The following is a 25,924-nucleotide window of genomic DNA, read 5'->3' as shown; positions in this document are numbered from 1 at the left end:
CGGGCTTCTAACTCCATCTGGTAAATAAGTAGGGATTTCTCTGTAAATATGTATCCCAGAAAGGACATTTGATCTCATTAGAATGCCCACGTTAATCCGAGATATATGCTGGGTTTGTTAGGACTATGACATATTTTGTAGCGAAGTTATAGAAAGTAGATAAATTTAAGGTTGAAGTACTCAGAATTTAGAGAGAAGAGGGTCTGGGTAAGCCAGCCTTTCTGTGATGTCACAGGCTGCAGGTTTTTAAGTTCCTGGCAGGCTCCCAGCAGGGTCTTCTTGTCTTTTTCCTGGAGAGTCCTGAGCATGTCCAATGAGCTGGGACGTATGGAAGCTCCACTAGCCTGGTTGCCTGCAATGCTTTGAACACATGTAAGTGTTATTCTCGTGTAATCCTTGTTTTTTTGTTTTTTTATAATTACCCTGTACATATTTGCAATTGTCTCATTTGTAACATCTTTGTAAAATATTTTGATAAAGCACTGCCTAAATTTTGTGGAGTATATTATATAATACTAGTTCTTTCTCCATGCTCTAAACGTACCCTAAGTCTCCTGAAGGGAATTACGCTACTGTTTTTGGGTTAACTTCGGACCCGTTTAAATCGAAGCTGGTGGTAGCATACCTTGTCCTGTGCCTTTGGGAGTCGTTGTAGCGACGGTGGCGTTGTTAGTTATTGTTCCTGCCTGTATGGGAGTAGTTATATCGCCTCGCTGCAGCGTGCCCAATAGCCAGTACATAGCAGGCAGCCTTTCTGGCGACTAATTACCCCAGGTGCAGTACCTAATCTGACCTGAGAGTAAGGGGAGAGCCAGAGAGCTGCAAGTTTTAAGTGGAACTGTAAGCGGGATATACATAAATCCCTGCAGTTTGTGGTATATTGAAGAGCAGTGGGATACCTAATATAAGCCCCTGCTGTAAACTAAGAGGTCAATAGCCTTGTGTGTTTTTCCATCACATTGTGGAGTGGAGGGATAACTAAGATAAGCCCCCCTGCACATGTGATAGCCGTCTGTTGGCCTAAAGTCACCCTGATCCGTGACGTAGGGGTGACTGTCACGGTGTGAATCGTGACAAATTGGTGGCAGCGGTCAGGGATTCCTGACAACTGCGACTACACAGTGAATAACAGGAGAGCATGTGGGACTGCGACTATAAAGTGAAGAATGGGAGAGCATGCGGGACTGCAAAACAGGAGAGCGTGTGGGACTGCGACTACAAAGTGAAGAACGGGAGAGCGTGCGGGACTGCGACTACACAGTGAATAACAGGAGAGCGTGTGGGACTGCGACTACAAAGTGAAGAACGGGAGAGCGTGCGGGACTGCGACTACACAGTGAATAACAGGAGAGCATGTGGGACTGCGACTACTCAGTGAATAACAGGAGAGCATGTGGGACTGCGACTACACAGTGAATAACAGGACAGTATGCAAGACTGCGACTATAAAGTGAAGAACGGGAGAGTGTGCGGCACTACAACTATAAAGTGAAGAATGGGATAGTATGCAAGACCGACTACACAGTGAAAAATGAGAGAGCATGCAAGACTGCGACTACACAGTAAAGAATGGGAGAGCATGCAAGACTGCGACTACACAGTGAAGAAGGGGAGAGCGTGCGGCACTGCGACTACACAGTGAAGAAGGGGAGAGCGTACGGCACTGAGACTACACAGTGAAGAAGGGGAGAGCGTGCGGCACTACGACTACACAGTGAAGAACTTATTTATTTTTTAATGACCTGAAGAAGACTCCAGGGTGTAGAAGTCGAAACACGTTATCCCATAATTTTTTATTACCTCAATAAAGCAGATATTTATATATAACATATGAGAATCTCTATACGGGAGCGCCAGCTATATACTGGGATTTTCCTTGCTATCTACTATTTTACCATGGATATCTGAGGGCCTTTTCCGTGTGCCCAGTCGGCCGAGCGGCAGACCGTTGCCCTTGGATTCCTGTTGGATCCCCTTTGAATGCTTAATTTTCGCCTTTGACTAGATGACTGCAATTATATAAGTGTGCAATTTACACCTAGTTTCTACTGCACTTAGCTTGTGTGTAGTGTTGTTCCCTTTTTTTCCCCTATCCTCATGGTTGTTTGGATTCACACAGTGAAGAACGGGAGAGCATGCGGGTCTGCGACTGCACAGTGAAAAGTGAGAGCACGAGGGACTGAAACTACACAGTGAAAACTGAGAGCACGAGGGACTGAAACTACACAGTGAAAAGTGAGAGCACGAGGGACTGAAACTACACAGTGAAAAGTGAGAGCACGAGGGACTGCAACTACACAGTGAAAAGTGAGAGCACAAGGGACTGCAACTACACAGTGAAAACAGAGCACGAGGGACTGAAACTACACAGTGAAAAGTGAGAGCACGAGGGACTGAAACTACACAGTGAAAAGTGAGAGCACGAGGGACTGAAACTACACAGTGAAAAGTGAGAGCACAAGGGACTGCAACTACACAGTGAAGAACTAGAGCACGAGGGACTGCAACTACACAGTGAAGGGTGAGAGCACGAGGGACTGCAACTACACAGTGAAAAGTGAGAGCACGAGGGACTGCAACTACACAGTGAAAAGTGAGCGCACGAGGGACTGCAACTACACAGTGAAGGGTGAGAGCATGAGGGACTGCGACTGCACAGTGAAGAACTAGAGCACGAGGGACTGCAACTACACAGTGAAAAGTGAGAGCATGAGGGACTAACTACACAGTGAAGGGTGAGAGCATGAGGGACTACGACTGCACAGTGAAGAACTAGAGCACGAGGGACAGCAACTACACAGTGAAGGGTGAGAGCGTACAGGACTAAGTAAATGCTGAGGTGTCAGAATTCGGCACTGCGTATACAGTGAGGATTAAACGTGCAACACTGGAGTACACGGTGGAGAGTGCAGTCCTGTGTAATGCCATTGCTCAGCATCTCTAGCCGATATGAGGATACTCATTGCCACTAGTAAAGGATTCATTTTTAATCTTCTGGCGATTATGACTCCAGACAGCGGCACGGAGGGGGAAATCGAGCATCACAAGACGAACACTCCCATGATGTTCAGTGGCACTTGGCATTAAGGACTTGCTATTGCGATCTGACACCAGATCTCTACAGACCATACGATTTGTCCAAAGAGGAGCTGATCTGTAATCATCTTACTAGAGGGGGCTGTCTCCCTGGTTCTAGTCCACAGTGCAGCCACTGGTGGTTCTGGAGACCCTGTGATGTCTGGACCTCTTGATAATAGAGCCGACGCCTCTCTCGCGTACAGTCGGTCTTCACTGTGAGGCCTTGGGGAAGGCTGCTACATATCTAATCTCTTTCCTGAAAACCTCAGACTCCTAATTATTTGTAAAAGTCACTTACATAGCCATTTAATGTGGAAAGCTCGGATTTGCAGCAATTCCTGCACTTTCTATCCTGTGTGAGCGCTCTTCAGTCTTTTCCCATCTGGTAATGTGTGGATGGCGCTTGGCTAAACAGCAGCTCACTCCACCGGCAAAATCTGCCCTAAAGGCTCAACTTTAGGCAAGAGTGACGTAAATAGGAACCTCGGGGAGCTACAGCCCCTGGCCAAAATGATGGAATCACCGGCCTTGGAGGATGTTCATTCAGTTGTTTAATTTTGTAGAAAAAAAGCCGATCACAGACCTGGCACAAAACTAAAGTCATTTCAAATGGCAACTTTCTGGCTTTAAGAAGCACTAAAAGAAATCAAGAACAAAAAATGTGGGAGTCAGTAATGGTTACTTTTTGTAACCAAGCATAGGGGAAAAATTATGGAATCACTCAATACTGAGGAAAAAAATTTATGGAATCACCTTGTAAATTTTCATACCCAAAAATAACAACTGCATCAAATTACATCTGCTCGTTAGTCTGCATCTAAACAGGAGTGACGCACCTTGGAGAGCTGCTGCACCAAGTGGACTGACATGAATCATGGCTCCAACAGGAGAGATGTCAATGGAAACAAAGAAGATTATCAAACTCTTAAAAAAGGGTAAATCATCACACAATGTTGTAAAAGATGTTGGTTGTTCACAGTCAGCCGTGTCTAAAATCTGGACCAAATACAAACAACATGGGGAGGTTGTTAAAGGCAAACATACTGGTAGACCAAGAAAGACATCAAAGCGTCAAGACCGGAAACTTAAAGCAATATGTCTCCAAAACAGGAAATGCACAACAAAACAAATGAGGAATGAATGGGAGGAAACTGGAGTCAACGTCTGAGACCGAATTGTAAGAAACCACCTAAAGGAAATGGGATTTACATACAGAAAAGCTAAATGAAAGCCATCATTAACACCTAAACAGAAAAAAACAAGGTTACAATGGGCTAAGGAAAAGCAATCATGGACTGTGGATGACTGGATGAAAGTCATATTCAGTGATGAATCACGAGTCTGCATTGGGCAAGGTGATGATGCTGGAACATTGGTGCCGTTCCAATGAGTTTCATAAAGATGACTGCCTGAAGAGAACATGCAAATGTCCACAGTCATTGATGATATGGGGCTGCATGTCAGGTAAAGGCACTGGGGAGATGGCTGTCATTACATCTTCAATAAATGCACAAGTTTATTTCGATATTTTGGACACTTTTCTTATCCCATCAATTGAAAGGATGTTTGGGGATGATGAAATCATTTTTCAAGATGATAATGCATCCTGCCATAGAGCAAAAACTGTGCAAACATTCCTTGAAAAAAAGACAAATCAGGTCAATGTCATGGCTGCAAATAGTCCGGATCTCAATCCAATTGAAAATGTTTGGTGGAAGTTGCAGAAAATGGTCCATGACAAGAATCCAACCTGCAAAGCTGATCAGCAACAGCAATCAGAGAAAGTAGGAGGCAGATTGATGAAGATTCTCGTGTGACCCTCATTAAGTCCAGGCCTCAGAGACTGCAAGCTGTTAGAAAAGCCAGAGGTGGTGCAACAAAATACTAGTGTTGGAGGGTTTTTTGTTTGTTTTTCATGATTCAATATTTTTTTCCTCAGAATTGAGTGATTCCATAATTTTTCCCCTATGCTTTGTTAAAAAAATTAACAATTACTGACTACCACATTTTTTGTTCTTTATTTCTTTTAGTGTTTCTTAAAGCCAGAAAGTTGACATTTGAAATGACTTTAGTTTTGTGCCATGTCGGTTGTTACAGAACCCCCAGCACCAAGAATATGTTATGCAGTATATATTATGTATAATAGGTTCCATGTGAAATGCATCAGTCCACAGGCTGCGCCCCTGGTCAGAGGGGACAAGATATTATCCTTCTGACCTCCCCCACCTTTGTAATTCCCACAGTAAATATCAGCGGGCTCCGGCCACCTGCGGCTATTGTAATGTATGTCTGGCATGCTTTTTCTATTGGCCTGCCCTGTGTATCTGTGTTATATATTCTGTGTCCTGTGAATAAAGTGTGTTCTTTTAGACTGGAAATACATTGAGTAGCAGTCAGCTTTTATATGCTCTCACGTAATCAAGGAATTCCAGCCAGCGTCCTTCATTTAGAATCCAGCAAAAGCAGAGTGGACCTCCTGAAACACGGGGGGTGCTGAAAGAGGTACTACAGCACAGTAGACCCCGTTACGCTGTTATCAGCTTTTTTTTCTACAAAATTAAAGGGAACCTGTCACCCCAAAAATCGTATAGGAGGATAAGGCCACTGGCATCAGGGGCTTATCTCCAGCACTCTATAATGCATTCTGTAATGCTGTAGATAAGACCCAGAGAATAAAGGTGAAATGAAGTGGCACTCACCCGATCTTGCTGAATGAAAAGTGTCCTTTATTCAGAGTGCATACTCACAGACATCTAAAGGAGAGGCGGCTTGGTAGAAGGAAGGGTGCGAGGGGAGGCAAGAGGACGACGGCCGTTTCGCGCCTGCGCGCTTCAACGGGTCCAGGACGGTCCAGGCCGTCGTCCTCTTGCCTCCCCTCGCACCCTTCCTTCTACCAAGCCGCCTCTCCTTTAGATGTCTGAGTATGCACTCTGAATAAAGGACACTTTTCATTCAGCAAGATCGGGTGAGTGCCACTTCATTTCACCTTTATTCTCTGGATCTTCATTGCTTTTTTGTTGAGCACCACCCGCCTGCTATTGATTACTGCGCGCCGCAGTGGTTCTGAATTGAGTCTCTATTTTTCCAGCGCTGTTTAAAGTTCATTTAGGCGAACTCCACGTTACATCATAGTTGTGGAGGAAACACTTGGTGCCATTCTATCTTCATTTTTACAATTTCGTTCAAGGCTGTAGATAAGACCCCGATGTATCCTGAAAGGTAAGAAAACAGGTTAGATTATACTCATCCAGGGGTGGTCCCCGCTGCGGTCCGGGGCCTCCTATTTTCATAGGATGACTTCTTCTTGTCTTCCTGCCGCGGCTCCGCCGCACTTTGTCCTCCCTGTTGAGGGCAGAGCAAAGTACTGCAGTGCGCAGGCGCCGGGAAAGGTCAGAGGCCCAGCGCATGCGCACTGCAGTATTTTGTTATGGCCTCAACAGGGAGGATAAAGTACGCCTGCGCCGGAGCCACAGAAGTGGACGTCATCCTATGAAGATATGAGGCGTTGGACCGCAACACCCATCAGACCGGACCGCTCCTGGGTGAGTATAATCTAACCTCTTTCTCATCTTTCAGGTTACATCGGGGACTTATCTACAGCATTACAAAATGCATTACAGAATGCTGGAGATAAGCCCCTGATGCCGGTGGGCTTATCTCATATACAATATTTGGGGTGACAAAATCCCCCTTTAAACAACTGAATGAACATCCTCCAAGGCCGGTGATTCCATAATTTTTGCCAGGGGTTGTATAATACATGGGATCTGCAATGTTATCTCTGGTACCTGCAGCTATGGCATTCGTCTGTATCGCAGATATCACTGCGCTCTTGATGCGTCCAAGATCTAACTCAACTCCAGAGATGAATCCATCTAGGACAGAGCATCTATCCCATTACTATTAGGAACCCACCAACGAGACTGAAAACATGAGACTAGGTCACCTTCAAATGATACCACCACCATCAGGTGTGTCATCCAGTGGTGTCGTCACTGGCGAACAGTGCAGCGGAGATAATCAATAGCAGACCATCTGCTCCGAGGCTTTATAGACAGGAGAAGCAGAAGATGAAACAGAAACAGCTGGAGTCATTATAAAGGCTACGGGACTGACACTGATGAAGAGCCGCAGCCAAATCTACGCTCTGCTCATTTACACAGGAAACCGCGTTACTCTTCATGTTTTCAAAGACATCTAGAAAATCCAAGAATATGACAAAAGTAAAGCAACAACAACACAGCCCCCGCAAGTGACAGACTAATATCAGAGTCACCAAAACCAAGGGCAACAACCACGGGAGGCTACGTGTCAGAGCAGCTGACATGTCACCACGGCCATACAGTTAACTATGCTGCCACCACCGACCTCTACTAGGTGGATCGGACACCCGTTCAGTAACGTGAATTTGTGAGGAGTATGTGGCGAATCGCTCATAGAACAAGAAGAACGAAGCTAGCACATTTTTAATTTTACTCTGGAAAAATCGGCAGTGTTAACAAAAGATACAATGATATTACAAAAGAGACAAAATACAAATATGTACAAACAGCCATAAAATAAAAAGGGATGAAAATACAAAACTTACTAAATCTCATTCACAGGTATGATGTGTCCATAAAGGGGATTAGAGATCCCAGAGAAATGATCCAGTACCACAGCATGGTGTTCCGCTGTCTCTCCTGGCTCTGAATGCATGCCAAAGATGGACGATCCTGTTTTATGCTTCGGCCATAAAACTAAGAACTCCCACCTTGCTGACCTCACATATGGAATGTTTTCTGGGAGGTACACATCTTTGAAAGTTATCGATTACTTCTTGTCTTCATATCTTTGGCCTGGAAGCTCACAGGCAAACAATATTGGCATTTTTCCCCTGCGATTTTACCGTTTTTTAGAGTCCACACACGGAATGTCTGTGATTTGCTGGTGGGCAGAAATTCATTTCCCAGATTTCTGATAGCCCTAAATGCCACAAACTGCTGCTATGCGTAACTCCAAGGGCCCAGATCCTGGAAATCTAATTTTCATATTCCTGGGATTAATGTGTATTATTGAATTTGAGTGTTATGCCTAGAAATCAAAGATTTTTGGAGGGAAAAAAAACATATTCAGCTCTGCTAATCCTGGCAGGCAATAAAACTTTGCATTCCAACTGACCATTTGCTTGAAGGGGGGTAGGGTGGAAATTCACAAAAAGAGTGAGAGGGGGGCTGTGTTTAGGATTTGGTCCAACAGAAACCAATGGTGGGAGGAGTAGTAGGCCAGCTCTGGTTGTGTCCCCAGAACAATGGAAAACAATGCATATTTTTCTGACAATCACCTCAACAAGAGAGGCAGCAACACAACCAAATATCTCAACAAGAGAGGCAGACACACAACCAGATATCTCAACAAGATAGGCAGACACACAACCAGTACCTCAACCAGAAAGAACCAGCCACGTGACCAGCTACACAACCAGAGAGGCAGCCACACCACCAGCTCCTCAACCAGAGAGGCAGCCACACAACCAGCTCCTCAACCAGAGAGAGGCAGCCACAAAACCAGCTCCTTAACCAAAGAGAGGCAGCCACGGGACCAGCTCCTCAACCAGAGAGAGGCAGCCACACGACCAGCTACTCAACCAGAGAGAGGCAGCCACACATCCAGCTCCTTATCAAGAGAGAGGCAGCCACGCAACCAGCCCCACAACAAGAGAGGCAGCCATACAACCAGCTCCTCAACGAGAGAGACAGCCATACAACCAACTCCTCAAACAGAGAGGCAGCCACGCAACTAGCTCCTCAACCAGAGATAGGCAGCCATACAACCAGTTAATCAACCAGAGAGGCAGCCACATGACCAGCACCTAAATGGGAGGCAGCCACACGACCAAGCACCTCAACCAGAGAGGCAGGCACACAACCAGCTACTTAACCAGGGAGAGGCAGCCATACAACCAGTTACTCAACCAGAGAGACAGCCATATGACCAACCACCACAACCAAAGGCAGGTAGCCACACGACCAGCTCCTGAACCAGAGAGAGGTAGCCACACGACCAGCTCCTGAACCAGAGAGAGGCAGCCACATGACCAGCTCGTCAACCAGAGAGAGGCAGCCATACAACCAGCTCCTCAACTAGAGAGAGACAGCCACATGACCAGCTCTTCAGTCAGAGAGGCAGCCACATGACCAGCCCCTGAACCAGAGAGAGGCAGCCACATGACCAGCTCCTGAACCAGAGAGAGGCAGCCACACAACCAGCACCACAACCAGAGAGAGGAAACAACACAACCAGCTCCTCAACCAGAGAGGCAGCCACACAACCAGCTCCTTATCCAGAGTGAGGCAGCCACACAACCAGCTCCTTATCCAGAGTGAGGCAGCCACATGACCAGCTCTTGAACCAGAGAGAGGCAGCCACATGACCAGCTCCTGAACCAGAGAGAGGCAGCCACATGACCAGCTCCTGAACCAGAGAGAGGCAGCCACATGACCAGCTCCTGAACCAGAGAGAGGCAGCCACATGACCAGCTCCTGAACCAGAGAGAGGCAGCCACATGACCAGCTCCTGAACCAGAGAGAGGCAGCCACATGACCAGCTCCTGAACCAGAGAGAGGCAGCCACATGACCAGCTCCTGAACCAGAGAGAGGCAGCCACATGACCAGCTCCTGAACCAGAGAGAGGCAGCCACATGACCAGCTCCTGAACCAGAGAGAGGCAGCCACATGACCAGCTCCTGAACCAGAGAGAGGCAGCCACACAACCAGAGTGAGGCAGCCACATGACCAGCTCCTTATCCAGAGAGAGGCAGCCACATGACCAGTTCTTCAGTCAGAGGCGCAGCCACATGACCAGCTCCTGAACCAGAGAGAGGCAGCCACATGACCAGCTCCTCAACCAGAGAGAGGAAACACAACCAGCTCCTCAACCAGAGAGAGGCAGCCACACAACCAGCTCCTCAACCAGAGTGAGGCAGTCACACAACCAGCTCCTTATCCAGAGAGAGGCAGCCACACAACCAGCTACACAACCAGAGAGACAGCCATATGACAAGCTTTTCAACCAGAGAGAGGCAGCCACATGAGGTACTGAACTTTTTGCACATCTAGAAAACATAAAATACAAGAGAAAATCGCGCTGGTACAACCCAAGATATGTCTTTGAGCCAAAAAAACAATATTCAGAAGGAAGGCACAGAAACTGGTGTGTGTAGGTGTAATGCCTGCCACATTATGCGTACTCAAATAATAAAACGTGTCACAGAACCAAATACACGCTTGTACCTTCTCTGTACATAAAACTAGAGTGGGCCACTAATATTAGTGAGTAGAGTGAACTGAATAAACTGAAGGTAAATACCTATGTGAATCCAAATGAGTCGCCCGTAGTTCTGTCCGGGAGTCTTCAGTGGCGCTGTATAATGAAGATGGAGTCTTCGGAATCTTTGGCGGTAAGTGTTCCGGAGAGCTGCCCCGGCCGGTGGCAGCTGCTCCGAGTACTGAAGTCCAAGAGGGGACGGAGATGCACCGCCTCAGGACGGCAGCGCCGTGATGTGCGATCAGTGTGCACGGCGCGTCTAGGGCCTGTGTGACGTGGTGAATCAGGTGACCGTCCCACGTGACTAAGGAGTTCAGTACGGATCGCGGTAAGGACCAGAAAAAAACGACACGTTTCGAAAACAACTGTTTTCTTCCTCAGGGCTGGTCCTTCCCTTGTTTCCTGGTCCTTTATATTCAGGGCTGGTCCTTCCCTTGTTTCCTGGTCCTTTATATAGGACCAGGAAACAAGGGAAGGACCAGCCCTGAGGAAAAAAAACAGTTGTTTTCGAAACGCGTCGTTTTTTTCTGGTCCTTACCGCGATCCGTACTGAACTCCTTAGTCACGTGGGACGGTCACCTGATTCACCACGTCACACAGGCCCTAGACGCGCCGTGCACACTGATCGCACATCACGGCGCTGCCGTCCTGAGACGGTGCATCTCCGTCCCCTCTTGGACTTCAGTAATCGGAGCAGCTGCCACCGGCCGGGGCAGCTCTCCGGAACACTTACCGCCAAAGATTCCGAAGACTCCATCTTCATTATACAGCGCCACTGAAGACTCCCGGACAGAACTACGGGCGACTCATTTGGATTCACATAGGTATTTACCTTCAGTTTATTCAGTTCACTCTACTCACTAATATTAGTGGCCCACTCTAGTTTTATGTACAGAGAAGGTACAAGCGTGTATTTGGTTCTGTGACACGTTTTATTATTTGAGTACGGATAATGTGGCAGGCATTACACCTATACACACCAGTTTCTGTGCCTTCCTTCTGAATATTGTTTTTTTGGCTCAAAGACGTATCTTGGGTTGTACCAGCGGGATTTTCTCTTGTATTTTATGTTTTTTTCTCTACAATTCTGTGGTGATTGTTTAAATCTGCTGCAGGTATATCTATACCCTACACCACCAGCGCCGCTTTATATTTTTAATACATCTAGAAAACACTGTGCGATAGTGGTTAAGGATGAGATCATTCCACCTCTACCAAACCCTTGCTCGGCAGTGCACATTCCTGTTATGTAAAAGTCCCGGATGATCAGAGGGACACTATGTGTGATGTCAAGAGATTGCGGATTTATGATAGAACGTTCAACTCACTGTATTTGACATCGACTGTTAATGGCACAATTATATAATTACTAGTTATTTGCACTCTTCTACATCCATCCTGGTCACTGCAGCTTTGTTAGGTGTGAGAAAAGCTCAGTGGAGCACAAATGTAGCTGGGCAAATAGCAGGCACAGCGCTGGGCGAATGTCGGGCTCGGCGAATAGCAGGCACAGCGCTGGGCGAATGTCAGGCTCGGCGCTGGGCGAATGTCAGGCTCCACGCTGGGCGAATAGCGGGCTCAGCGTTGGACGAATAGCGGGGTCAGAGCTGGTTGAATAGCAGGCTCAGTGCTGGGCGAAAAGCGGGCTCACCATTGGGCGAAAAGCGGACACAGCGCTGGGCGAAAAGCGGACACAGCGCTGGGCGAAAAGCAGACAGCGCTGGGCGAAAAGCAGACAGCGCTGGGCGAAAAGCAGACAGGGCTGGGTGAAAAGCAGACAGCGCTGGGCGAAAAGTTGACACAGCGCTGGGCGAAAAGCGGACACAGCGCTGGGCGAATAGCGTGCTCATGCTCCTTATCTAGCGGTTGGATTTGATCCAGCAACATGGGGGAGAGTTCCCTTCTCTTAAATTGTCAACTGCTTTCCCTTTAGGTACGATGGAGATGTGGAGATTAGATTGTGTTCAGGCATGATGGGAGTGATGCACTGTGTGTGCTAGAAATGCCTGTAAATCACAGGATGGCTACTGCGGCTACAGCAGAGAAGATTGATGTCATGCACTGTACAATCTGTCAGCTTATACGCCAGTCACGATCCCAGAAAGCCAGTGGGGGAGCGGCAGCTATCACCTCATACTCACCCTCCTCGCGTGGTCACTGCATGTCTCTGCATCAGCCTGCAGAACATTAAACCGGCCCCGACCACCCCCCAGAGCCTACAGAATATTGCACCAGTCTTGACCACCCCCCAGAGCCTGCACAACAGTGATCCGGCCCTGACGACCCTCCAGAGCCTGCAGAGCATTGAACCGGCCCTGACCACCCTCCAGAGCCTGCAGAACATTGAATCGGCCCTGACCACCCCCCAGAGCCTACAGAATATTGCACCAGTCTTGACCACCCCCCAGAGCCTGCACAACAGTGATCCGGCCCTGACGACCCTCCAGAGCCTGCAGAGCATTGAATCGGCCCTGACCACCCCCCAGAGCCTACAGAATATTGCACCAGTCTTGACCACCCCCCAGAGCCTGCACAACAGTGATCCGGCCCTGACGACCCTCCAGAGCCTGCAGAGCATTGAACCGGCCCTGACCACCCTCCAGAGCCTGCAGAACATTGAATCGGCCCTGACCACCCACCAGAGCCTACAGAATATTGCACCAGTCTTGACCACCCCCCAGAGCCTGCAGAACATTGCACCAGCCCTGACAACCCTCTTGAGCCTGCAGAACAGTGATGAGGAGCCTGCAGAACAGTGATGAGGAGCCTGCAGAGCATTGAACCGACCCTGACCACCCTCCAGAGCCTGCAGAGCATTGAACCGACCCTGACCACCCTCCAGAGCCTGCAGAACATTGAACCGGCCCCGACCTCCCTCCAGAGCCCGAAGAACATTGCAATAGTGACCTGATGGCTGTGACACTTACCTTGTACAATGAGGTGCACACGGGAGGTTTTGGGGTGATTGTCTGTCTGTACGGAGCAGGTGTAGGGTCCCTCGTCATAAATGCCCACGCTCTGAATCTCAATGCTGTATTGGCTCTTGGTGTTCGCTACAAGTACTACCCGGGGGTCTATCGACCACTTGTCATTGCCAGTATATAAAATGGTGCTGCGGTTCAGCCAAGCCACGCGGGTCACTCTGTTGTCTACCGCACACCTGTAGAAGAAATAAGGAGACATGTAAGCAAAAAGATTGCAAACCGCCAAAGTTGCATGACACCGCCACAACCTACGACATCACAGCAACAACCTACGATATAACATTTCATCATCACCCACGTTTTTAGCCTGTCGATCACTTCTCCAGTTATTATATAACATGCACTCCTGAGCATTAGTGGACGCCATGGCTTCCCTACTCTGTAGTCCTGTAACAGGGAGATAACAAATTCCATTGCTGGTCTAGGAGATGCCCCCGAAACAAAGGTCACGTGTCTAACATCTCACAAGTACTCTTGACATGGAATTTTATGGCACAATTCCCGGATTATTGGTGGTCATTCTTGGCACACTGTATCTGGAAGAGCCACTGAAGCGATGGCTAGAAGGGCCACAGCAACAACAGGGACAGGTGGACAGATCGGGGAAAGACAGATATACTTGCAGAGGAGCATTACGCCTGCTTGTCCTAATGTGATTGACACAAGTAACAGATGAAAAATTCACAAAGGGACGGCGGGAGACAGAGCTGCGGAGGGGCCGGGACTAGGGAGAGAGAGTGGCGGAAGGGTCAGGACCGATGGGGAGAGAGCAGAAAAGGGATCAGGGCCGGCAGGAGAGAGAGGCGGCGGGACCAGGACCGGTATAAAAGAAAATCGGTGGAGTGATCAGGACTGGTGGGGAAAAAGGGTGGCAGAGGGACTAGTGATAAGTGGTGGCATCCAGCAGTCTATTAGCTCATCCCGCAGATGCCTTTCCTGCAGTAACAATGCGACCCTGATGCATCATTGCTCCATCAATATGGTGGAGTCACCAGGACGACAATCCAGCAGATGAATGGGAAGAGACACCATGTCGCAATTAAAGACGTCACGCTTTCCCCCGTACCGGAAGTCCGCTGCCTCGGAGTAACCCTTGACTCTGCCCTTCCTTCAAACCGCACATCCAAGCTCTTTTCACCTCCTCTTGCCTCCAGCTCCTTCTCATGTACAGACCATGGAATCAATGCTGCTATATAAATAATAATAATAATAATAATAATGTGCTCCTTTCTCCCAGCGACTGGAATGCCATATACACATAGCCCCCAAACATCAACTGCTGGGGCCCCCACTGGACAGTTTGGATAATAATAACGATGCTCCCAGAAGATGATGAAAAGTCGCACGGTATGTAATGGTCGTTAGAACGTCCATTTGCACAGGTGACCTCGGTTTCTCCCGCCACCGGTCTTGATTGTGGATCCAGTTTCTAATTATTGGAGAAACGCTTTATTTTTTAAGCTAATGTCTTCCAGATCCTAAGTACTGGTATCATCGCCTCGTGCCCCGCGAGACCCCGGCTGGAGGCTACAGATAATCTTTCCTTCTGGAAAGACGTCAGTAAACAAAACCAGCTCAGCTTGTATTTGTCACAAAAATAAGGGAAGGGAATATGGATTCCCCATTGCCCGCTCGGTGCCCGCTTCTCTGCCAACTTCCGCTCGCTTCATTTGCATAACTATTAAGGCCTGAGACAATGGCTGATCAAGGAAGTCTGCATCTGTGGCGCATTCACTCAACTCTGCACAAAAATATCACACAAAGGGCAAAATACAGAGGCTGTGACCTCCCCGAAATTACTAGGACATTTCACTTCATGCAGAGGGGAGAGACGCTCGCTCCGGATCCATCTGCGCACTGACATCAAATAACAAAATTCCTCTCAGACGAATCCAACATTATTAACAACAAAAAGGCAGCAACTAAGAGGAGCCGGGAAACTGTAGGAAATATGGAGGAGCAGGCGACAACCGAGGACAGGACACGGACAATGCCGGGACAGTCGCTAGAAACATGTGAAGGCCTCGAAGGCCATACAGGTCCCAAGTTCTGAGACCAACATCCCAACGAGCTGATCATTAATCTGAAGGTCCTGAGCCACCTGAACTGCTGCCTGACAAACCCCGAGCCACCTGAACTGCTGCCTCACAGATCCCGAGCTGCCACCCCACAGAACCCAAGCTGCCGGCCAACAGATCCCGAGCCACCCGAGCTGATGCCCCACAGATCCCGAGCCACCTGAGCTGCCGCATCACAGATCCCAAGCCACCTGAGCTGCCGCCTCAGAGATCCCAAGCCACCCGAGCCCCCCCTACAGATCCCGAGCCACCGAAGCTGCCGCCCCACAGATGCTGAGCCATTCAAGCTGCCACCCCACAGATTCCGAGCTGCCGCCCCACAGATCCTGAGCCACCCAAGTTGCCACCCCACAGATCTCGAGCCACCCGAGCTGCCGCCTCAGAGATCCCAAGCCACCCAAGCTGCCGCCTCAGATTCCGAGCCACCCGAGCTGCCACCTCAAAGATCCAATTCGCCCAAGCTGCTGCCCCACAGATCCCGAGCTTCTCGAGCTGCGAACCTCACAGACCACAAGCCACGCGATCTGCGGCTCCAAGGATCATGAGCCACCCATATGTATAGGGCAACCAACCATCCCAGATCAGTTTCCAATAAAACATGTGGGTGAAAGCTTCATCTCTCTGCCTCCACAACGCATCCAGAGTGACATTAAAACCTGTTTTCAGCCAACGGTCTGGTATCAAGAACAGCTACTACAAGGAGAGACACCTATAAAGTGATATCTCTAAGAAAACAGCTGCAAGGAGACAATACTATGTGTTTAGCAGAGATGTAGCTAAGGTTTTGGTTCAGGGGGGCAAAGCTTTTGGCCTTTAACCAGGTAACCTTGATTACAACTGGGTGACCCACCCTAATAGTGGAGGAGGACCTCAGCAGATGACCCCGATGTTGTTGAAAATAATCTCTATACAAAGACCAACATTGATATTAGTGCCATATGGTCAGTGGTAGATACCAGCCCTACAGAACATAGAAGAGATCACAGCACAGTTACAGATGGTGACTTACCGCTGATGTTCTTTCTGATGGAATCGTTCACTTTTCACAGTATGAGCAGACACCATGGACATTATTATTAGAGATCACAGTGTCCCCGACCACACAGGAGCAGTATGCGGAGACACCATGGACATTATTATTAGAGATCACAGTGTCCCCCGACCACAGAGGAGCAGTATGAGGAGGCACCATGGACATTATTATTATTAGAGATCACAGTGTCCCTGACCACACAGGAGCAGTATGAGGAGGCACAATGGACATTATTATTATTCGAGATCACAGTGTCCCCGACCACACAGGAGCAGTATGAGGAGACACCATGGACATTATTATTATTAGAGATCACAGTGTCCCCCGACCACACAGGAGCAGTATGAGGAGACACCATGGACATTATTATTAGAGATCACAGTGTCCCCCGACCACAGAGGAGCAGTATGAGGAGGCACCATGGACATTATTATTATTAGAGATCACAGTGTCCCTGACCACACAGGAGCAGTATGAGGAGGCACAATGGACATTATTATTATTAGAGATCACAGTGTCCCCCGACCACACAGGAGCAGTATGAGGAGGCACCATGGACATTATTATTAGAGATCACAGTGTCCCCCGACCACACAGGAGCAGTATGAGGAGACACCATGGACATTATTATTAGAGATCACAGTGTTCCCCGACCACACAGGAGCAGTATGAGGAGACACCATGGACATTATTATTATTAGGGATCACAGTGACCCCCGACCACACAGGAGCAGTATGAGGAGACACCATGGACATTATTATTATTAGAGATCACAGTGTCCCTGACCACACAGGAGCAGTATGAGGAGACACCATGGACATTATTATTAGAGATCACAGTGTCCCCGACCACACAGGAGCAGTATAAGGAGGCACCATGGACATTATTATTAGAGATCACAGTGTTCCCCGACCACACAGGAGCAGTATGAGGAGACACCAAGGACATTATTATTAGAGATCACAGTGTCCCCGACCACACAGGAGCAGTATGAGGAGACACCATGGACATTATTATTAGAGATCACAGTGTCCCCGACCACACAGGAGCAGTATGAGGAGACACCATGGACATTATTATTATTAGAGATCACAGTGTCCCCGACCACACAGGAGCAGTATGAGGAGACACCATGGACATCATTATTATTATTATTATTATTATTATTATTATTATTATTATTATTATTAGAGATCACAGTGCCCCCGACCACACAGGAGCAGTATGAGGAGACACCATGGACATTATTATTATTAGGGATCACAGTGTCCCCGACCACACAGGAGCAGTATGAGGAGACACCATGGACATTATTATTAGAGATCACAGTGTCCCCCGACCACACAGGAGCAGTATGAAGAGACACCATAGACATTATTATTATTAGAGATCACAGTGTCCCCCGACCACACAGGAGCAGTATGAGGAGACACCATGGACATTATTATTAGAGATCACAGTGTCCCCCGACCACACAGGAGCAGTATGAAGAGACACCATAGACATTATTATTATTAGAGATCACAGTGTCCCCCGACCACACAGGAGCAGTATGAGGAGACACCATGGACATTATTATTAGAGATCACAGTGTCCCCGACCACACAGGAGCAGTATGAGGAGACACCATGGACATTATTATTAGAGATCACAGTGTCACCCGACCACACAGGAGCAGTATGAGGAGACACCATGGACATTATTATTAGAGATCACAGTGTCCCCGACCACACAGGAGCAGTATGAGGAGACACCATGGACATTATTATTAGAGATCACAGTGTCCCCGACCACACAGGAGCAGTATGAGGAGGCACCATGGACATTATTATTAGAGATCACAGTGATCCCCGACCACACAGGAGCAGTATGAGGAGACACCATGGACATTATTATTAGGGATCACAGTGTCCCCCGACCACACAGGAGCAGTATGAGGAGACACCATGGACATTATTATTAGAGATCACAGTGTCCCCGACCACACAGGAGCAGTATGAGGATGCACCATGGACATTATTATTAGGGATCACAGTGACCCCCGACCACACAGGAGCAGTATGAGGAGACACCATGGACATTATTATTATTAGAGATCACAGTGTCCCCGACCACACAGGAGCAGTATGAGGAGGCACAATGGACATTATTATTAGAGATCACAGTGTCCCCGACCACACAGGAGCAGTATGAGGAGACACCATGGACATTATTATTAGAGATCACAGTGTCCCCGACCACACAGGAGCAGTATGAGGAGGCACCATGGACATTATTATTAGAGATCACAGTGTCCCCCGACCACACAGGAGCAGTATGAGGAGACACCATAGACATTATTATTATTAGAGATCACAGTGTCCCCGACCACACAGGAGCAGTATGAGGAGACACCATGGACATTATTATTAGAGATCACAGTGATCCCCGACCACACAGGAGCAGTATGAGGAGACACCATGGACATTATTATTAGGGATCACAGTGTCCCCCGACCACACAGGAGCAGTATGAGGAGACACCATGGACATTATTATTAGAGATCACAGTGTCCCCGACCACACAGGAGCAGTATGAGGATGCACCATGGACATTATTATTAGGGATCACAGTGACCCCCGACCACACAGGAGCAGTATGAGGAGACACCATGGACATTATTATTATTAGAGATCACAGTGTCCCCGACCACACAGGAGCAGTATGAGGAGGCACAATGGACATTATTATTAGAGATCACAGTGTCCCCGACCACACAGGAGCAGTATGAGGAGACACCATGGACATTATTATTAGAGATCACAGTGTCCCCGACCACACAGGAGCAGTATGAGGAGGCACCATGGACATTATTATTAGAGATCACAGTGTCCCCCGACCACACAGGAGCAGTATGAGGAGACACCATAGACATTATTATTATTAGAGATCACAGTGTCCCCGACCACACAGGAGCAGTATGAGGAGACACCATGGACATTATTATTAGAGATCACAGTGTCCCCCGACCACACAGGAGCAGTATGAGGAGACACCATGGACATTATTATTAGAGATCACAGTGTCCCCGACCACACAGGAGCAGTATGAGGAGACAGCATGGACATTATTATTATTAGAGATCACAGTGACCCCCGACCACACAGGAGCAGTATGAGGAGACACCATGGACATTATTATTAGGGATCACAGTGTCCCCCGACCACACAGGAGCAGTATGAGGAGACACCATGGACATTATTATTATTAGAGATCACAGTGACCCCCGACCACACAGGAGCAGTATGAGGAGGCACCATGGACATTATTATTAGAGATCACAGTGTCCCCCACCACACAGGAGCAGTATGAGGAGACACCATGGACATTATTATTATTAGAGATCACAGTGACCCCCGACCACACAGGAGCAGTATGAGGAGGCACCATGGACATTATTATTAGAGATCACAGTGTCCCCCGACCACACAGGAGCAGTATGAGGAGACACCATGGACATTATTATTAGAGATCACAGTGTCCCCCGACCACACAGGAGCAGTATGAGGAGGCACCATGGACATTATTATTAGAGATCACAGTGTCCCCCGACCACACAGGAGCAGTATGAGGAGACACCTTGGACATTATTATTTGAGATCACAGTGTCCCCCGACCACACAGGAGCAGTATGAGGAGACACCATGGACATTATTATTAGAGATCACAGTGACCCCCGACCACACAGGAGCAGTATGAGGAGGCACCATGGACATTATTATTATTATTATTATTATTATTATTATTAGAGATCACAGTGTCCCCCGACCACACAGGAGCAGTATGAGGAGACATCATGGACATTATTATTAGAGATCACAGTGTCCCCCGACCACACAGGAGCAGTATGAGGAGGCACCATGGACATTATTATTAGAGATCACAGTGTCCCCGACCACACAGGAGCAGTATGAAGAGACACCATGGACATTATTATTATTAGAGATCACAGTGTCCCCCGACCACACAGGAGCAGTATGAGGAGGCACCATGGACATTATTATTAGAGATCACAGTGTCCCCGACCACACAGGAGCAGTATGAAGAGACACCATAGACATTATTATTATTAGAGATCACAGTGTCCCCCGACCACACAGGAGCAGTATGAAGAGACACCATAGACATTATTATTATTAGAGATCACAGTGTCCCCGACCACACAGGAGCAGTATGAAGAGACACCATAGACATTATTATTATTAGAGATCACAGTGTCCCCCGACCACACAGGAGCAGTATGAGGAGACACCATGGACATTATTATTAGAGATCACAGTGTCCCCGACCACACAGGAGCAGTATGAGGAGACACCATAGACATTATTATTATTATTAGAGATCACAGTGTCCCCCGACCACACAGGAGCAGTATGAGGAGACACCATGGACATTATTATTAGAGATCACAGTGTCCCCGACCACACAGGAGCAGTATGAGGAGGCACCATGGACATTATTATTAGAGATCACAGTGTCCCCGACCACACAGTGGAGCAGTATGAGGAGACACCATGGACATTATTATTAGAGATCACAGTGTCCCCGACCACACAGGAGCAGTATGAGGAGACACCATGGACATTATTATTAGAGATCACAGTGACCCCCGACCACACAGGAGCAGTATGAGGAGACACCATGGACATTATTATTAGAGATCACAGTGACCCCCGACCACACAGGAGCAGTATGAGGAGACACCATGGACATTATTATTAGAGATCACAGTGACCCCCGACCACACAGGAGCAGTATGAGGAGACACCATGGACATTATTATTAGAGATCACAGTGACCCCCGACCACACAGGAGCAGTATGAGGAGGCACCATGGACATTATTATTATTATTATTATTATTATTATTAGAGATCACAGTGTCCCCCGACCACACAGGAGCAGTATGAGGAGACATCATGGACATTATTATTAGAGATCACAGTGTCCCCCGACCACACAGGAGCAGTATGAGGAGGCACCATGGACATTATTATTAGAGATCACAGTGTCCCCGACCACACAGGAGCAGTATGAAGAGACACCATGGACATTATTATTATTAGAGATCACAGTGTCCCCGACCACACAGGAGCAGTATGAAGAGACACCATAGACATTATTATTATTAGAGATCACAGTGTCCCCCGACCACACAGGAGCAGTATGAGGAGACACCATGGACATTATTATTAGAGATCACAGTGTCCCCCGACCACACAGGAGCAGTATGAAGAGACACCATAGACATTATTATTATTAGAGATCACAGTGTCCCCCGACCACACAGGAGCAGTATGAGGAGACACCATGGACATTATTATTAGAGATCACAGTGTCCCCGACCACACAGGAGCAGTATGAGGAGACACCATAGACATTATTATTATTAGAGATCACAGTGTCCCCCGACCACACAGGAGCAGTATGAGGAGACACCATGGACATTATTATTAGAGATCACAGTGTCCCCGACCACACAGGAGCAGTATGAGGAGGCACCATGGACATTATTATTAGAGATCACAGTGTCCCCGACCACACAGTGGAGCAGTATGAGGAGACACCATGGACATTATTATTAGAGATCACAGTGTCCCCGACCACACAGGAGCAGTATGAGGAGACACCATGGACATTATTATTAGTGATCACAGTGTCCCCGACCACACAGGAGCAGTATGAGGAGACACCATGGACATTATTATTAGAGATCACAGTGTCCCCCGACCACACAGGAGCAGTATGAGGAGACACAATAGACATTATTATTATTAGAGATCACAGTGTCCCCGACCACACAGGAGCAGTATGAGGAGACACCATGGACATTATTATTAGAGATCACAGTGTCCCCGACCACACAGGACCAGTATGAGGAGACACCATGGACATTATTATTATTAGAGATCACAGTGTCCCCCGACCACACAGGAGCAGTATGAGGAGACACCATGGACATTATTATTAGAGATCACAGTGTCCCCGACCACACAGGAGCAGTATGAGGAGGCACCATGGACATTATTATTATTAGAGATCACAGTGACCCCCGACCACACAGGAGCAGTATGAGGAGACACAATAGACATTATTATTATTAGAGATCACAGTGTCCCCCGACCACACAGGAGCAGTATGAGGAGACACCATGGACATTATTATTAGGGATCACAGTGTCCCCGACCACACAGGAGCAGTATAAGGAGACACCATGGACATTATTATTAGAGATCACAGTGTCCCCGACCACACAGGAGCAGTATGAGGAGACACCATGGACATTATTAATAGGGATCACAGTGTCCCCGACCACACAGGAGCAGTATGAGGAGACACCATGGACATTATTATTAGAGATCACAGTGTCCCCGACCACACAGGAGCAGTATGAGGAGACACCATGGACATTATTATTAGAGATCACAGTGTCCCCCGACCACACAGGAGCAGTATGAGGAGACACCATGGACATTATTATTATTAGAGATCACAGTGATCCCCGACCACACAGGAGCAGTATGAGGAGACACCATGGACATTATTATTAGAGATCACAGTGTCCCCGACCACACAGGAGCAGTATGAGGAGACACCATGGACATTATTATTAGAGATCACAGTGTCCCCCGACCACACAGGAGCAGTATGAGGAGGCACCATGGACATTATTATTATTAGAGATCACAGTGTCCCCCGACCACACAGGAGCAGTATGAGGAGACACCATGGACATTATTATTAGAGATCACAGTGTCCCCCGACCACACAGGAGCAGTATGAGGAGACACCATGGACATTATTATTAGAGATCACAGTGTCCCCCGACCACACAGGAGCAGTATGAGGAGGCACGATGGACATTATTATTAGAGATCACAGTGTCCCCGACCACACAGGAGCAGTATGAGGAGACACCATGGACATTATTATTAGAGATCACAGTGTCCCCGACCACACAGGAGCAGTATGAGGAGGCACCATGGACATTATTATTATTAGAGATCACAGTGTCCCCGACCACACAGGAGCAGTATGAGGAGACACCATGGACATTATTATTAGAGATCACAGTGTCCCCGACCACACAGGAGCATTATGAGGAGGCACAATGGACATTATTATTAGAGATCACAGTGTCCCCGACCACACAGGAGCAGTATGAGGAGACACCATGGACATTATTATTAGAGATCACAGTGTCCCCGACCACACAGGAGCAGTATGAGGAGGCACCATGGACATTATTATTATTAGAGATGACAGTGTCCCCCGACCACACAGGAGCAGTATGAGGAGACACCATGGACATTATTATTATTAGAGATGACAGTGTCCCCCGACCACACAGGAGCAGTATGAGGAGACACCATGGACATTATTATTAGAGATCACAGTGTCCCCGACCACACAGGAGCAGTATGAGGAGGCACGATGGACATTATTATTAGAGATCACAGTGTCCCCGACCACACAGGAGCAGTATGAGGAGACACCATGGACATTATTATTAGAGATCACAGTGTCCCCGACCACACAGGAGCAGTATGAGGAGGCACCATGGACATTATTATTATTAGAGATCACAGTGTCCCCGACCACACAGGAGCAGTATGAGGAGACACCATGGACATTATTATTAGAGATCACAGTGTCCCCGACCACACAGGAGCATTATGAGGAGGCACAATGGACATTATTATTAGAGATCACAGTGTCCCCGACCACACAGGAGCAGTATGAGGAGACACCATGGACATTATTATTAGAGATCACAGTGTCCCCGACCACACAGGAGCAGTATGAGGAGGCACCATGGACATTATTATTATTAGAGATGACAGTGTCCCCCGACCACACAGGAGCAGTATGAGGAGACACCATGGACATTATTATTATTAGAGATGACAGTGTCCCCCGACCACACAGGAGCAGTATGAGGAGACACCATGGACATTATTATTAGAGATCACAGTGTCCCCGACCACACAGGAGCAGTATGAGGAGACAGCATGGACATTATTATTATTAGAGATCACAGTGTCCCCGACCACACAGGAGCAGTATGAGGAGGCACCATGGACATTATTATTATTAGAGATCACAGTGTCCCCCGACCACACAGGAGCAGTATGAGGAGACACCATGGACATTATTATTAGGGATCACAGTGTCCCCGACCACACAGGAGCAGTATAAGGAGACACCATGGACATTATTATTAGAGATCACAGTGTCCCCGACCACACAGGAGCAGTATGAGGAGACACCATGGACATTATTAATAGGGATCACAGTGTCCCCGACCACACAGGAGCAGTATGAGGAGACACCATGGACATTATTATTAGAGATCACAGTGTCCCCGACCACACAGGAGCAGTATGAGGAGACACCATGGACATTATTATTATTAGAGATCACAGTGATCCCCGACCACACAGGAGCAGTATGAGGAGACACCATGGACATTATTATTAGAGATCACAGTGTCCCCGACCACACAGGAGCAGTATGAGGAGACACCATGGACATTATTATTAGAGATCACAGTGTCCCCCGACCACACAGGAGCAGTATGAGGAGGCACCATGGACATTATTATTATTAGAGATCACAGTGTCCCCCGACCACACAGGAGCAGTATGAGGAGACACCATGGACATTATTATTAGAGATCACAGTGTCCCCCGACCACACAGGAGCAGTATGAGGAGACACCATGGACATTATTATTAGAGATCACAGTGTCCCCCGACCACACAGGAGCAGTATGAGGAGACACAATAGACATTATTATTATTAGAGATCACAGTGTCCCCGACCACACAGGAGCAGTATGAGGAGGCACGATGGACATTATTATTAGAGATCACAGTGTCCCCGACCACACAGGAGCAGTATGAGGAGACACCATGGACATTATTATTAGAGATCACAGTGTCCCCGACCACACAGGAGCAGTATGAGGAGGCACAATGGACATTATTATTAGAGATCACAGTGTCCCCGACCACACAGGAGCAGTATGAGGAGGCACCATGGACATTATTATTATTAGAGATCACAGTGTCCCCGACCACACAGGAGCAGTATGAGGAGACACCATGGACATTATTATTAGAGATCACAGTGTCCCCGACCACACAGGAGCATTATGAGGAGGCACAATGGACATTATTATTAGAGATCACAGTGTCCCCGACCACACAGGAGCAGTATGAGGAGACACCATGGACATTATTATTAGAGATCACAGTGTCCCCGACCACACAGGAGCAGTATGAGGAGGCACCATGGACATTATTATTATTAGAGATGACAGTGTCCCCCGACCACACAGGAGCAGTATGAGGAGACACCATGGACATTATTATTAGAGATCACAGTGTCCCCGACCACACAG

The 25,924-nt window shown here is 47.9% G+C and overlaps 1 protein-coding gene across 10 annotated transcripts in view; it reads right to left on the bottom strand.

Annotated features, from left to right (window-relative positions):
* The window catches only part of NTM (neurotrimin), a 1,102,415-nt gene that overhangs the window by 383,249 nt on the left and 693,242 nt on the right, over positions 1-25,924 (bottom strand). For all 10 annotated transcript variants that reach the window (XM_069740768.1, XM_069740761.1, XM_069740770.1 and 7 more), the window contains one exon: positions 13,312-13,544. In XM_069740768.1, coding sequence (XP_069596869.1) covers positions 13,312-13,544 — 233 coding nt within the window. The remainder of the gene's footprint in view (positions 1-13,311; positions 13,545-25,924) is intronic.

The sequence above is a fragment of the Ranitomeya imitator genome, chromosome 10 (assembly GCF_032444005.1).
Source record: "Ranitomeya imitator isolate aRanImi1 chromosome 10, aRanImi1.pri, whole genome shotgun sequence".
Taxonomy (NCBI): domain Eukaryota; kingdom Metazoa; phylum Chordata; class Amphibia; order Anura; family Dendrobatidae; genus Ranitomeya; species Ranitomeya imitator.
The sequence above is the reverse complement of the archived record's forward strand: the minus strand, read 5'-3'. Positions and strand labels throughout refer to the sequence as shown.